Source organism: Cygnus atratus, chromosome 3 (genome assembly GCF_013377495.2).
Source record: "Cygnus atratus isolate AKBS03 ecotype Queensland, Australia chromosome 3, CAtr_DNAZoo_HiC_assembly, whole genome shotgun sequence".
Taxonomy (NCBI): Eukaryota; Metazoa; Chordata; class Aves; order Anseriformes; family Anatidae; genus Cygnus; species Cygnus atratus.
Genome location: NC_066364.1, coordinates 120,408,921 through 120,423,220, shown reverse-complemented (window position 1 = coordinate 120,423,220; position 14,300 = coordinate 120,408,921). Strand labels below are relative to the sequence as shown.

At 43.6% G+C, this 14,300-nt stretch overlaps 1 protein-coding gene across 11 annotated transcripts in view; it reads right to left on the bottom strand.

Moving 5' to 3' along the window:
• Positions 1–14,300, bottom strand: part of LOC118257452 (sodium/potassium/calcium exchanger 3-like) — a 310,704-nt gene that overhangs the window by 39,552 nt on the left and 256,852 nt on the right. For 10 of the 11 annotated variants that reach the window (XM_050709803.1, XM_035565467.2, XM_050709801.1 and 7 more), the window contains one exon: positions 7,467–7,559. In XM_050709803.1, the coding sequence (XP_050565760.1) occupies positions 7,467–7,559 (93 nt within the window). Of the gene's footprint in view, positions 1–7,466; positions 7,560–7,689; positions 7,803–14,300 lie in introns of all 11 variants that reach the window. The other variant, XM_035565474.2, reaches the window with a different exon arrangement.

Here is a 14,300-nt window from a genome sequence, read left to right as displayed (position 1 = left end):
GTTATACAAGATGAGCTTTTAATTATACATTTCTACAAAATGCAGGAAGGATCCTGGATGTGTAATAGTATTAGAAAACAGGCATTTCTGCTCCCTTCGTTTTAGTGGAAGGCTCAGACTGAATTCTTTAAACAGATCTCTGTTCATAAATTGTGTGATGCCTATTTTGCTGAAAATAATGGGAAAACTCACCCACTGGTTTCAACGGACTTGAAATCAAGACCAGAAGAGGCAGTGAAACAACTGAAGCAGGCAGAAATATGTTAGAGGCCCCTGTCAGCGTAAAACAACATAGATAAGACCTATGTGATATATGGAGTAATAATTCGTGTCAAGAAGATGGTTGATGTTAATAAGGAAGGGGGAGATGTGGGAGTGTGGCCATGGGGGTCGACAAGCCCCATGGTTGGTGACAACAGACTCTTAACGATGAGGCCATCAGGAATGTAAAGAGTTTAGAGGGAACAAAGAAAGGTGATTCAGGAGACGCCTTGCCGTCTCGGGTTGTTTGTTCTCCCGCCGTTAAGGCATGGAAGTTGCTGGGGGTTTGCTGGTTGCCGGGCAAAGTTGTTTGACCAATGAAGAGTTAGTGGAAAAGGACTGCTGTGGGGAGAATAGTATAAGAAGGGAGCCTGTCCTCAGTATGGCATGCAACACGATATGATGAAGTTCTATCATCAATAAAGTAGTAGCAGTTACTAATCCTAAAAGAACCCTGGTGTCTGTGTGGTCGTTACGCCACAAATGGCACCCGAACAGGGACCTGAAGAAAACGAACAGGGACATGAACAACAGGGACAGGCTAACAGAACAGGGACCAGGACAGGAACAGGGACATTGATCGCCTAATGAAGATGGGTTCGGCCAAACTCGGCAAACCGCTCTAAGAAGCTCGTATAGAAAGTCGCTGGAAATAGGCGCACCGGAGCTGGAAGGAAGCTCAAGCTGAGAGAAGCGGACCCGCGCACACAACTGCCCCTCGCTGGCCGAAGGTAAGCAGTAGCGCATTATGGGGAATCATACGTCCTTAGAAACAGACTGTCCTGGTAACCTTACAGCTTATTCAGACAGTTTATGATCCTGAAACATGGGACCAAATTGAGGTCAAGGTGTGGGACTCTGCTACTAAAAACGACAAGGTTGCGGTGAGATTGCTCGGCACCTGGCCAGCAATCTCTGAGGCCTTAAAGAGCCACGTGCGACCACAATCAGAAACGTATGGTTTGCGAGATAGTGAGGGAGCTGCGGGCTCGTCCACCGATCCTTCTGCTACACCATCGGCCCCCCCGCCGCTACCGCCATCGCAGGCCTTTGCTGTTACGCCCCCTGGTGACCTGGACGTTCCTTTTGATCCAGGCCCTACAGGCCCTGGAAAGGAGCCGGATCTGTTTCCCTTCGATCCGGGAGGAATAGGATACATAAGGCCCGAAGGCCGAGTTGCTTAACAACTTAAAGCGAGACATATTGTTCCCACGACTAGCCCTGGAATTCTCCGGTGTTTGTAATCAAGAAAAGGAATAGAAAATAGAGACTGTTATATGATCTGAGAAAAATTAATGAAGTTATGGAAGATATGGGAGCACTTCAACCAGGATTACCAACTCCAACTATGCTCCCCCAGTCATGGACATTAATAGTAATAGACTTAAAGGATTGTTTGTTAAACACTTGCCAGAATTCGGAAAACTTTGCCATGTTTATGTTTCAATTGATACCTTTTCTGATTGTACATACGTATAGGTGTACTCGGGTTTCTTATGATGTAAAAGTAATGTTCTATATATTTAGAAAGTTCGACGGTTGTGTGTGTGTGTTGGTAGAGCGTAGACTCCCCGCGCACCCAGCGCGTTTACTTGCCTTTTATAAATATTACTAAATTCAGATTGAGTTGTATCTTCATTTATAACACCTAAGTCTTAAAAATCTGCCTGTGACTGATTCCTTCAGAAACATGAAATAAGCATCACCTTGGTTTGCTACAGAAACAAGAGGGTTTATAAATGGAAATGTATCTGGACGGATGACATCATCTCAGGTGGTAAGGTAGTTAAAAGTAAAACAGAAACAAAATTAAAAATAACTTGTGTAACAGAATAACTAGCCACTTCTGTGTCTAACGTTTTCTCTTTTTGGTTTATTTCTGACAAAACACTTCTGTAAGTTGAAAAAGAAACATCAAAACCACTACCGTAAACCCAAATAATTATTATGACTCAGACAGCATGAATTCACAGAGCAGCCCAGCATGATATTCCCTAACCAAACCTACCCTTAACATCAGATTGCCACAAATAGCCACGTACTGTTTACGTTCTTAAAATCCATGAATGAAATAACGAAATGCAAACATCTTAAACGACGTTTCCTTTCATAATGCATCACACTATGCTTATTGTCAACTGATGCCTCCTTCAATAAGACTGGTGCCAACTTTAGAAACTGGCAGGGGTGACAACATAACTCCTATACACAGACCACAAACAGAATTATCCACAGCTCTCCAGTGTTCTGTCACTGAACACATGCATCTCAATTCTACATCTTTCAGAATGTGACATGAGCAGCAAAAATCAGAGCAACCTCCGAGCTGCTCTCCAACATGTTCATGAGAAGCAATGAGCTCTCGAGGTGCTACAGGCACCTTTATGAAGCTGCTCTATCTACACACATCATTGCTGTGCAGTGGGAAGTACAGGACAGAGACAGGGCAGGGCCTCTCTCAGGAGCTCAGCATAGCTACAGGTTGCTTTACTCATTCAGCTCTTTAAGAGTTTCTCAACTGAAAGCAGAAGCCACCACTTTGTGGCAAATTCCTGTCTTCGGTATTGAAACGTAAATAATCTTGTAAAAGCATTAATGAAACTGCAATTTTTCTTAGAGTACATTAAAAGAGTCAACCAAGGTGACCACTGTAGAATGTTTCCAAGCTCTATGCTTACAACAGCTAACAAGGAAAGCATAAGATCAGCATTTCTAATCTGGCAAGGGAATACAGGCTAAAGACAACAAGGACCATCATCAGAAAGGACAAATGAGCCCCAGCACTTATCCAGCATCTCATTTTTCATTCTTGCTGGAGACCTGCGTCCTCTTTAGCATTTCATCTTTTCCTTCCTGTTTTGATGAGCAGAGCGTAGCAACCCTCAAAAAGCACTCCGTGTGATGAGATGGCGAAGTGCTAGAGATGAACCAAACCGGGAATACTATTTCTGGGCTCGTCTCTACATGTATACAGTTAGATATTTTGATATGTGGCTGCAATTGCTGGTTATTTTGCACAGTGAGCTATGGATTTCTGAGACCACTAACACTATTCAGTGTCTCATTCATCTGTAAACAACAAAGTTTTAACTGATACTTGATTTTGGTACAGAATTCAGTGGTGTAAAGTTTCTGATGCCAGTTCAGTACTGCTTGCAACTTAGTAATATTTTGATGAGAAGGTTGATTCAGTAGAAAGGATGTTTGTCAGGGACATGTATTCTGTTCCTTGTTTTACCACAGGCTCCCTCTTTAGCCACTGGCAAGCTTTCCAGGCCCCGAATTACCCAGCCTAACTCCATCTTGGCTTCCCTTCTCCAGTTTGCTGGCTGAGCCTTCAACAATTGTGAGTACTAGGAATAACGACTTGGAAGAATTTACCCTATAAAGCACACAGACCTTCACTCTTCGTAAGGTGGGGACAGTACTGTTTTCCTGGTGTAGTAACAGCTGGGAGAACGAATGCGAAAAAAGTAAGAGATGGCTAGAAGCTACAGCAATGGGAACTATTTAAGAACCAAACAGAAAAGGAAAGGTGGAGTTGCCTACTGGTAGTTGCCAATAACCTTTCTCACAAAAGTTACTGAGAACAGTAAGATACTCTTTTTGAGTATTTAAGTGTCCTGAGAAACTGGATGCCAGCATGCTAAAGTGTTTTTTTTTGGCAACTGTAAACAAACACGTGCAACACGAGAGCCATGTGTGGAAGTACGCTATGCAATCTGGGCACCTGGGAGAGCATTGTGAAGTAGAGGGCAGAGTGGTTAAAAGCTGTATCTTAATCAGCAGGTCTCCTAAACACAGCAATACAGGGCAAATTAAATTAAACAAACTCAAAAATCGCTACTCAAAATTAGCTATCCTAATAATTTCATAGATGCAGGAGAGGGAAAGGATAAAGGTAATCTACTTGCACAAGTGCACAAACATACATGATGTGTCCAATGCACAGGCGATGGATACACTGATTGCCTGCAGTTTCCAGTTTGACATCAGAGGTTTCAAGCACAAATACAGGCTGGGTGGAAAATGGATTGAGAACAGCCCTGAGGAGAAAGACCTGGGGGTGCTGGTTGATGAGAAGTGCAACATGAGCCAGCAATGTGTGCTTGCAGCCCAGAAAGGCACCCATACCCTGGGCTGCACCAAAAGCAGCATGGCAGCAGGGTGAGGGAGGGGATTGTCCCCCTCTGCTCTGCTCTCGTGAGACCCCACCTGGAGCCCTGTGTTCAGCCCTGGGGCCCCAGCACAAGAAGGATGTGAACCTATTAGAACGAGTCCAGAGGAAGGCCGCAAAGATGATGAAGGGGATGGAGCACCTCTGTTACAAAGCCAGGCTGAGGGAGTTGGGGTTGTTCAGCTTGGAGAGGAGAAGGCTCCAGGCAGACCTTACAGCGGCCTGCCAGTGCCTAAAGGGGGCTGCAGGAGAGCTGGGGAGGGACTCTTTGTCAGGGAGTGTAGGGACTGGACAAAGGGTAATGACTTTAAACTAAAAGAGGGTGGATTTAGGTTACATATAAGGAAGAAATTCTTTACTGTGAGGGTGGTGAGGCACTGGAACAGGCTGCCCAGAGAAGCTGTGGATGCCCCATCCCTGGAAGCGTTTAAGGCCAGGTTGGATGGGGCTTTGAGCAACCTGGTCTGGTGGAAGGTGTCCCTGCCCATGGTGGGGGGTTGGAATTAGATTATCTTTAAAGTCCCTTCTAACTCAAACCATTCTGTGATTCTATAATAAATTTAGGATTTCACATGACTGTGAGGGGAGCGCAGTGCACTGGGAACAAGAGGCCGTAGAAGCTACGAACAGTCAGTGAAGTGGCGGCCACTTGCCAATACTTAAAGCTTTGGCTGTTCAATCACATTTGCTGCAATACTAGAAGAAAAGCAGTATGCTTTAATACAAGCTGAGATGGCAGCATCTTTCACAGGAAGAAGCTACAGCAAGCACAGATATTCTACAGGAAATAACTGAGATAGGTTAATTCAGTGCTCAGAAGCACCTGCTGATTTTTGCTCTATCAAAAAGCTAAGAGCAAACCTTTGCTCAGTAAGGCAGCAACTGTGACCCTGGCATTATGCAAACAGCAAAATTCTATTGCAGAACAGACAAGTTCAGTTTTGCTGTATTTAACCCTGGCCCCAAGCTGGTCTATGCGACACCTTACTCTTTCCTCACATCAGAAAAACACGCATATCTTCCTAGCCAGCAGCAGGACACCATGAATTGATGGGTGAACATGCTTTCAGTACAGTGGTATTGTTTGGACAACATTTTCCCTGTCCTGCTCTCTCGGAGCATATGGTGTTTGCAGCTGCACCCATACAGCATACATGAAGGTTTTGTTAACTACACTTCAGATCACCTAATCCTTTTCTCTGGAAGAAAATCTTAACTGCAGCCATCTCTGCAATTAACTCCAGCACTGCCTCCACACCTCCTGCATTATACATAAATAAAACAAATGGGATTCAGTGGTGCATTGAAAACCACACTGGTAACTCCTACTCCACCTCTGGTTTTTGTAGCGGAGATGCAGACTTAAAAGCTGACAGCTCTCCAAGGTCTCTCCACCTTGCTGCATAAAAGGACTAAAATGTGTTCCCTCATTCCCCTATAAAACAATTAGCTCACCACAGCACAGAAAGCCCTCTTGACTGATGATCCCCCAAGACCTCAAAAAACCTCACAGAGAGCATGAGGCTGAACAAGGCCACAGTGAGACAGTGTTTACTTTTGCACTGTGATTGTTCGGGCCTGAGCTACACTCCTACAGCTGAGCAAACGTGGGGCCAATTACAGGTTAAATCCACAGGGAGCACTGGGAAAAAGCAAGAGAAGTCACCACACTTAATCCCTGACAGAAGTTCCCAGAGACACAACTCATTTGTAACTATGCAAGAAGCATAGAGGATCACAGAGGACAAACAGAACCTAATGGCTGCAGGCAGCCAACCTGAAGTACATCCTTCCTTCCTCACTGTCCTATTTTCCAGCTGCAGTGAGGTTCCAGGGAGTATCTGAAGGAAAGAAGCTGCTTCAGCTGAGCGCTCTATCCATGCCTGTACTCCCAGGTGCTTCCCAAGGACACTGAGAAAGGAGCGCACATGTTGCATCCTTTTCTTCCTGGCACATTTCACACATTCCCAGGCTTTAGCTCTATTCTGTGATGGAAAGGAATTGGGGGAAGACAGAAGGTCTCTCACCTGAAACTTACTTCTCACTGGAATATGTTGTAATAAGTGTGTTGTAAGCCACATGACATCTCAAAACAGCACCCACAACATCAAAACACTAAATACCATTATTTCTGTTTTCTCTCTATTGATACAATACCAAAGCCAGAACAGAACAACTAACTCTCATTGCCTGCATCATGAAGGAAAAGCTGGGCTTCCTCTTGAGAGAGAGGATTAGATTCCTCTAAAGTACATAGGCACCTGAAGACAAAGATGCACGTTGTTGGATTTTTCAGAACACTGTGGTGAGCTAAGCACCAGCTTCTTGTTTGTTTCAAACAAGATGCACTTAGGCTTTAAAAAAAACAAAACACAATGCAAAAATGACTGAAAAACACATTGAGAATGTGGAGGTAGTATTTTTGTGATTGTTGAGATTACACACACAAGGAGCTCCACAAGTTTTTTCTTAAAACAGGCTATGAAACTGATTTTGAATCCAATAATGGAAATCATAAACCCATATTGTAACTTCAAACTACACAAATCCAATTTATGAAAGCTCTAACAATGTATGCCTGCATATAATAAAGCTTATGTTCATTGGCAAAGAATGCCACAAGCTGTTTTACACCAAATACTCTATTCAGTGTACAGGAAAACATACACATGAAATAAATGGGTGGTAATTCAACTACAACTAATACTTGTAAGAAGAGATCCTCAAAGAATGCTTCTAATTTTACAGAAAAGGCTTTCTACATACCACAGATTGTACTTCACATTCTGCAACACTAGTTTCACTTAAAATCATGCACTTTTTGTTTTGTATTGGTCTATTAAGTTACAAAACACAGACAGTGAAGAATAATGTAAACTAAGGCAAGTTTTCTCAGGAAAGGGGTGTTGGTGTTGTTTCTTTTGTCAAAGAAAAAAAAAGACTTCACTGCAACCTAGAAAATATGCAACCTAGTGCTTCCAAGCAAATGCATCTCTTCCTATCAGGATAAATGAAATACCGTATTTACCTTAAAGAAACTTCCTCTTTTGTCCAAACAATGAGCTTTCATCGTCAAAGACGACATCGTCCCTGGGAAGACTCCACTGAATGCCTTGAACTCCTAAAAGCAGAGACATTTTTAATGGTTAGTCCAGTCTGTAGGAAATTCCTTTCTAAGCCACAGAAACAGTAACAACAAGCCTTCTGCCAAAACCCTTTCTGTCAACAACATGGTGCCATTTATTTCGTACCAATGCCATTACATGTCCTTTTAGTCTCTTCTTTTTCAATAAATTGCTTCAAAAAGACAGTACTACTTGAAGTTCCACTTTTCTGCCATCTCTTCACAGCTGATCCTGTAGATCTAGGATGATGTTTAATGTGCTCATTAGAAAAGAATGCTAAAATGTAACAATTGCTTTGTTTGTTTGCTTGACCTTAGCCTGAAGTACAAATATAACAAAATGTTAGATGTCACTACAATCCACTCTGAAATATCATAGTATTAGTGGGACTGGCTGAGAGGGAGAAAAAGAAAAATCACCCACAGGGGAAAAAACACGTTATCGTAAGTTAGAAAAATACCCCATCCCCCCAAAAAAAAATCCTGCTTGAAGTTATTAAAACGCAATTAACTCTTCTGAGAGTCATGTCCAAACCAGAAACTGAAGATGCAGTTAGGAAGAAGCTAAACTGAACGAACAGTTTAATATCTGGAAGAGTATTACAACATGTAAGCAGCCCGTATGCACATAATGAGAAATATCACAATGGTGATCTCTAGCTGACTAGCACAGCTCCTCTCAAGTCACAACCAATTCACATCAGTAACTTGTAAGTAAATGTCAAGTTAAACAGAAACCAAATTCCATGGCTAAGTCGTCCTTCTAGGATTTTTAACAGCAAGCATCAAACTAGCCTACTCACCTGTCCACTGACAACACAGCAGTAGTTATGTTGGAAGTTCCAGTTACCCAGGGGGCAAGTATTACATACAGAAGGCATTACAGGTGAAGGTAGGGCTGTTGATTCAATACAAACATCAATGAAAATAACTGGCAGGGAGCAGCAGTGAAAAGCAAGTTCAGTGGCATGGCTGCAGATGAAACATGAGCAAACAGCAGCAGCTGGGCAAGAGAATTCTGGGCGTAAAAAACCAAACCTACACCCCTCCTGCTAATTATGAGGGCATCAGAGGTGAACAGGACCAAGCAGGAAGGAGGAGCTTGAAGACAGAGGATTTAATTGGAAAGCCCTTGCAAGCACACACACTGGAAAAGGGTGAAAGGCAGAAGCAAGAGAAAAACATTTACCCTTGGTTTTAATATGTAGCAGAAAGTTTAACAATGTGCACCCCCTTTCCAGAGGTGAGACCACAAGAGCACTAGAAAAGCTTATGTTTTACCACTGTCTCCTTAGCAAGCAGCCATGCTGGGAATGTTGGGAGCCAACCTGTTTTCCAGGCAGAGTTAGCAGACTTTAAAGGTCAGAAGAAAAACCCAGAACGCTGCATTCTTGTGAAAGCCAAATGCTAGAGGATGACCCAGAAAGAACAAAAATCAGCTAAAAAAAATTTAAAAAAATCCAGATGTTCCTTTTAAAATCAATGTATTTAAAGAAACACATTCCTGATGAGGCTCTAAAGCACTGTCATCTGGGTTGCTTTATTAAAAGTCTGTCTATATAACTCGATAGAGCCAATCCTACAGAAGACTTAAGTCCAGCAAAGTGGGTGGGACTGCAGGTGCTGTTAAATCAGCTGAGACACAAACTGTGTCCTTGTCTGTCACAAGCAACAGGGCCAAGGAAAGCCAGGTACACAACAGTCGTTCCACTCTGGGGAATACCAGACATTTCATAGACTTCTCCGGTTTGATATTGGGTATTCTAAACAACATGAAGCTTGGCATACAAGAGGTTTTTAATTATACAATGATTATGTTTTCTTTTAATGAATTCTGCAATTCTGAAATTTGCACCTGAAAGGCTGAAGGTAGAGTGAGACCCATGAAACCCCAAAAGGAAGGAATTACAACAAAAATTTGATTTTCTAAGTTCATGCTATCCTCTTAATGACAACATTAAAATCAGCTCTGCGGGTGTGGATTTCAAATGAGTTACATTAAGGGGTTATGAGCAAGACCATGTATCTGTTTTGGCACCTCTATTCTCAGTCGTTCATCAACCCATTTGCGAACAATGTCTCCTTCACAGGATTTTTTTTTTTTTTTAATTTACCACAAGGATGTCTACATGCAATCTCATTACCAAAATAAGACCATGCCAAGACTTCTACAGATATTTCAAAACAGATTCAAGTTTCCACACTCAAACCTACAGAAGAATGCAAGCACGCAAACTCAAAGTTTTCCCTTCCGAGAATGCTGTGCCTCTAAGTCAGAAGAAAGCCTTGGAGGAGATCACTGGTGATTTTGCTTGCTGAGGTTCTGAGGCTCTACACTCTTCCACAGTCGTTAACATCTATGTAATACTGTTACTGTCCCTATGACTGTAACTCTGAGCCTCAGCTGTGCTCAAGGCCCTGCCCTTCTCAGCTCTCTAGAGCCAGTGAATGGATCCACGGCAAGAGCTGGCATTGCAGCCAGATAAATAGATTTGCCTGGCCACATCGCTCAAGAGTACAAGGGGGAAAACTGCAAACAAACTAAGCCTAAACTGAATTACAACAGTTTTGCCAGACAACAGCCTCACAAATCAGAAGGTACATTGGGCTAAACCCACACAACATAATGTGCTAAAGCCATAAGAGCACAGAATAACACTGCATAACACTAACTCTCCCAACTAGTCAGATAATCACAACCTTTCTCTCAAAATAGTTTCAGCTTTTCTGCAGGCACCGATGAAACTGATAGGAGGAGGAAGCTTCCCAAGAGGTTACCCAGAGACCCCGGGAGAAGCACTCTGTTGCAGTGAGCAGACTCTGGCGGTTTGTTTGCTCCTTCTGAAGGACACGCTTGGACGCAGCCCCTTAAGGTAACACGCAAGCACGCACCTCTGCACCACCATCTTCCTGGCTACAGAGTGCTTTTGAACTACTTCTGGTAACCTAAATACTGGTCAGCTGGCTTTCAGTACTTCCGATTAGAACCCTTTGTTCCCCCACCAGGCAAACAGATGCTACACCCAACAGTGGGATGGGTGGCCGGAGGCAGGTGGACAGCTGCCCACAATGAGGGTGGCCACAGCCCCCTCCTGCCCCAGGGCTCAGAGGGCACGTCCGAAGCGGACGCAGAAACAACTACGGATGGACAAACCATCCGGAGGCTGCATTTTTCCACTTGGTCCTGCCTCTTGCACTTCTGCAGGTCAGCCCGGGCAACACACCACTGCCTGGAAGCTGTCTTTGTTGAGCCTGGGCACCGTGAGTCCGTCAGAAAGGAGGGATCTCCTTCCTGTGACTGCAAAGCTGGGTGGAGAAAAATGGCAAAGCATGTCTACTTCTGTATGTGCCTGAGATGGGCGTTTTCTCCTTCTGCGCTTTAAGGACTAAGGCAGAGTCAGAATAGATTTGCTTAGACATTGCCTGGGTGAGTGCTCAGAAACCCATCTGAAAATGCCATCAAGCTGCAGGAGCCAAGTCGCCGTATGATGTGTGACTTTTCTCTGAGCTGCCTGGAAGGCAGCATTTTCTGCATGTGTTTAAGCTGCCAGTGCTGCACCTGCTTAGTAGTCTTGTCAGCTCATTGCTCTGACAGGGCAGCAGGTGCTGGGCTCTTGCCAGTGGCCCTGAGCTCAGGTGGCTACTCCACAGCAGCACAAGCCTGCTTGGCAAGGAGCGCTGTCTGTCTTCCCACAGCACCACTAACTCAGGACAAAGCCCACGTGTGCCAATGACAAGGCAGGACAGAGCAGAGGAGCAAGCAGGATGCTTGGGTAACTCCTCCGAAATGCGGTTCTATCTACAACACCTCTCCGTGGATGCTGACACCCGTGCAAGCTGTACGTTTAAAGGAAATAATTGCTGCCTTTCATCTTCCTTCCTCTGCGTCCTTCTCCTCTGGCTTTTCATTTACATGGGAATGCCAAAGCACTATTCAGGCACCTTAATGCAACCGAGACTTTTGACTTCTTGTCAAAACAGCTCCTTCTTGGCTCCCTCTCATGAAATTTTATTTGGCATTTTATGCAATTACACTTAGCCACCCAAACTCTGATCACCACCTGTCCGTACTTCTCAGAATCCTTCTTCCCTCCTTTCAGCTAATCTGCTGCCTAGACATACCTCTGGAAACCTTGTTCATGTTTTGTTTTTTTCCCCCCTCATTCTAATCCTGCTTTTCCAGGACAAAACATCCCATTTGCTTTAGCTAAAAGCTGCAAGAAAGATACAGACAACCCGTATTCCTCCCTCAGAGCCAGAAAACAAAGGAGTCTGGGGAACTTAAGTCACTGCCTGTCATTCCCCACCTGCTCCCCCAGCTCAGTTTCCTAAGGAATGAGGGCTACATAACCACACTGACTTTGGTAGCCACCATGTTTGATTCTCTGGGCAACCCAACACGATCCCACAGAGAAGGAGAATTCCTGCTTGCAAGCACTGACAGAGGGAATAAAGGGGGAAGACTCTGGTAATAGGGGGAGTACTGTGGTAATGCCACTGATGAAGAGGAGAGATCTGCAGCCTTCCTCTCGCTGGTTGATCAGGTCAGAAGCTCCCAAAGCTGCTGCTCACCTGGCCATCAGGTGAGGGAGATGGCTCCAACCCAAGGATGCCGTGCTGCAGAGAGGCAGAGCATTGCCAAAGGTGTGGTAGGCAGTTCAAAGCATGCTGAGACGGGGGCAGCACTCAGGGAGGCAGTGTTGCTGCTTGGGACACTGCAGTCCGTGTGCTTCAGTGTTCTTTTGGTTACCTTCTTGCTCTCCTTGTGTTTCTTTCCACCTGATTCCCTATTGTTGCCCTTCCTGTGCCCTTCCCAAATCAAAACAGCTCCTGTCCATCAACTTTTTCTCTCCTATCCCACCACTCTTAAGAGGCATGCCAGCAAAACATCCAACACGAATTTCTTCCTGGAAGAACTCCTCCCGTTATGTGCATGCTCATGTCTGTTTTACACACGTATCAGGAGCACTTGGATCAGAGATTAGAGGTGTTAGAGCAGATCCCTTGATCATCACAGACATATCCTACACACAAGTACAGAACTTACAACATCCCTAGAATAGATGGCCAAGTCATTTTATTCACAATAACGAAAGCAGAAGAATATATGTAAAGCACTTTTTTTCCTCTTCAAACTTGCTTTAGATTTTTATTATGTTCCTAAAAAGTAAGTTTTCATCAACAAGGTATCTTAAAAACATAACACAGCTTTTATGATAATTTTGGCACCATTTTGAAATCTTAGTGTTGTCTTACTCATATTTAAACAACTACATAATAAATGTAATGCTCGGATTTTTTGTCATTTTATGTTTAAAAAGCAAATTATGTTTTTCATATTTCACTCAGTATTAGTTTGTACCTTTTATGTCTTTCCGTATTGCATTTGATTAGGACATTTTATGGTAGTTAATTGAACTTAAACCTATTAGAGGACAGAATGGGAAAATTGGTTAAACTAAAACTCATTTTGCATTTAAGTCTAACTCATGTATCAAGGAGTGCTGTCCAATGGGAGAACCGAAGAGATGGTACTGAGGAACAACCACCTTCAGTATTTAGAACTACTGGATTGCATTTATAGTTACCATCATCATGCTCCTTCTCTTATTATCACTTTAATCCTAAAAGCTACTATGAAGAGAACAGCCTCTCCGCACCATTGGAAGACGCTACCACTGTCAAAAGCTGACAGCCAGCTGCAGACTTTCCCACCAACCAATGTCCTATCTGGTCTAGCAGCATGGCATAAAATAGCAAGCAATGGGTCCTCGCTTGGAAACCAAGATACCTCCCCACATCACGCCGCTGCTCCTTGGAGCAAGGTGGACAGCAGCAGACTGGTCACATCCCATTCAGACTACCAAGTGGCCTCTGAAGGCATCACTGCCAGACATATACCATCTTGGAAGCACACTATGCAAATCTGTCACACAACACAGACGCAGCCTGAGAAAGAAGTGCCTGCTGCGAGCCCATGGACATAAGCAATGGCAGGGGGAGATAAAAAACAATGCAATACATTAGAGACTTTTTTTTCCCCACTTAAATGATTTTTACTAGGAAACAACTGAAATATTTAGAAGGAGGTCATTATGACCCAACTTTTCCAATTCAAGTCCATGATAGCAAACCCTGAGGACCAAATTGATGCTGAAACACCCTCCCTAAATTCATCAGCAGGATTCCATCCCCCCCCCCCTTTTTTTTTTGTATTTTAAACACAAGTTATCCCAATGAAAACTGGCTGTCTTCTGTTTGTAAAGGCCATGCAACCATTGAGCGTTGCACTCAAACTATTTTCAACAAACCAAAAAGGTTTTACCATTTTGCAGCCAAGGAACAATGGAGAAAACATAAATCCAGACCTACTTCAGCATAAACTGGCAAAGGTCAGCTGCTGTCAGAAGAGTAACACTCATTTACAGCTGTCAATGTAGTCCCTATGCTGCCCACTTTGCCAGTACCAGGGTTCAGTAGAGAAGCAGAAATATGATCCCAGTCTCACACAAGAAATGCATAGAAGCTAAGTACACCCTACGACACACATACTTGACAGCCTATGGCAAATTACCATGGCAATCAAATTATAACAGCAATTTACAAATATATGATATTAAAACATTCTAGAAAACAAGACAAAAGTTACATACGTTCAGTGAACCTATTTTCTGAGTTAAACTGAAAGCAAGAACAAGGAGGACAGGTATATTTTATTTTTTGATAGTTTTTTTTCCA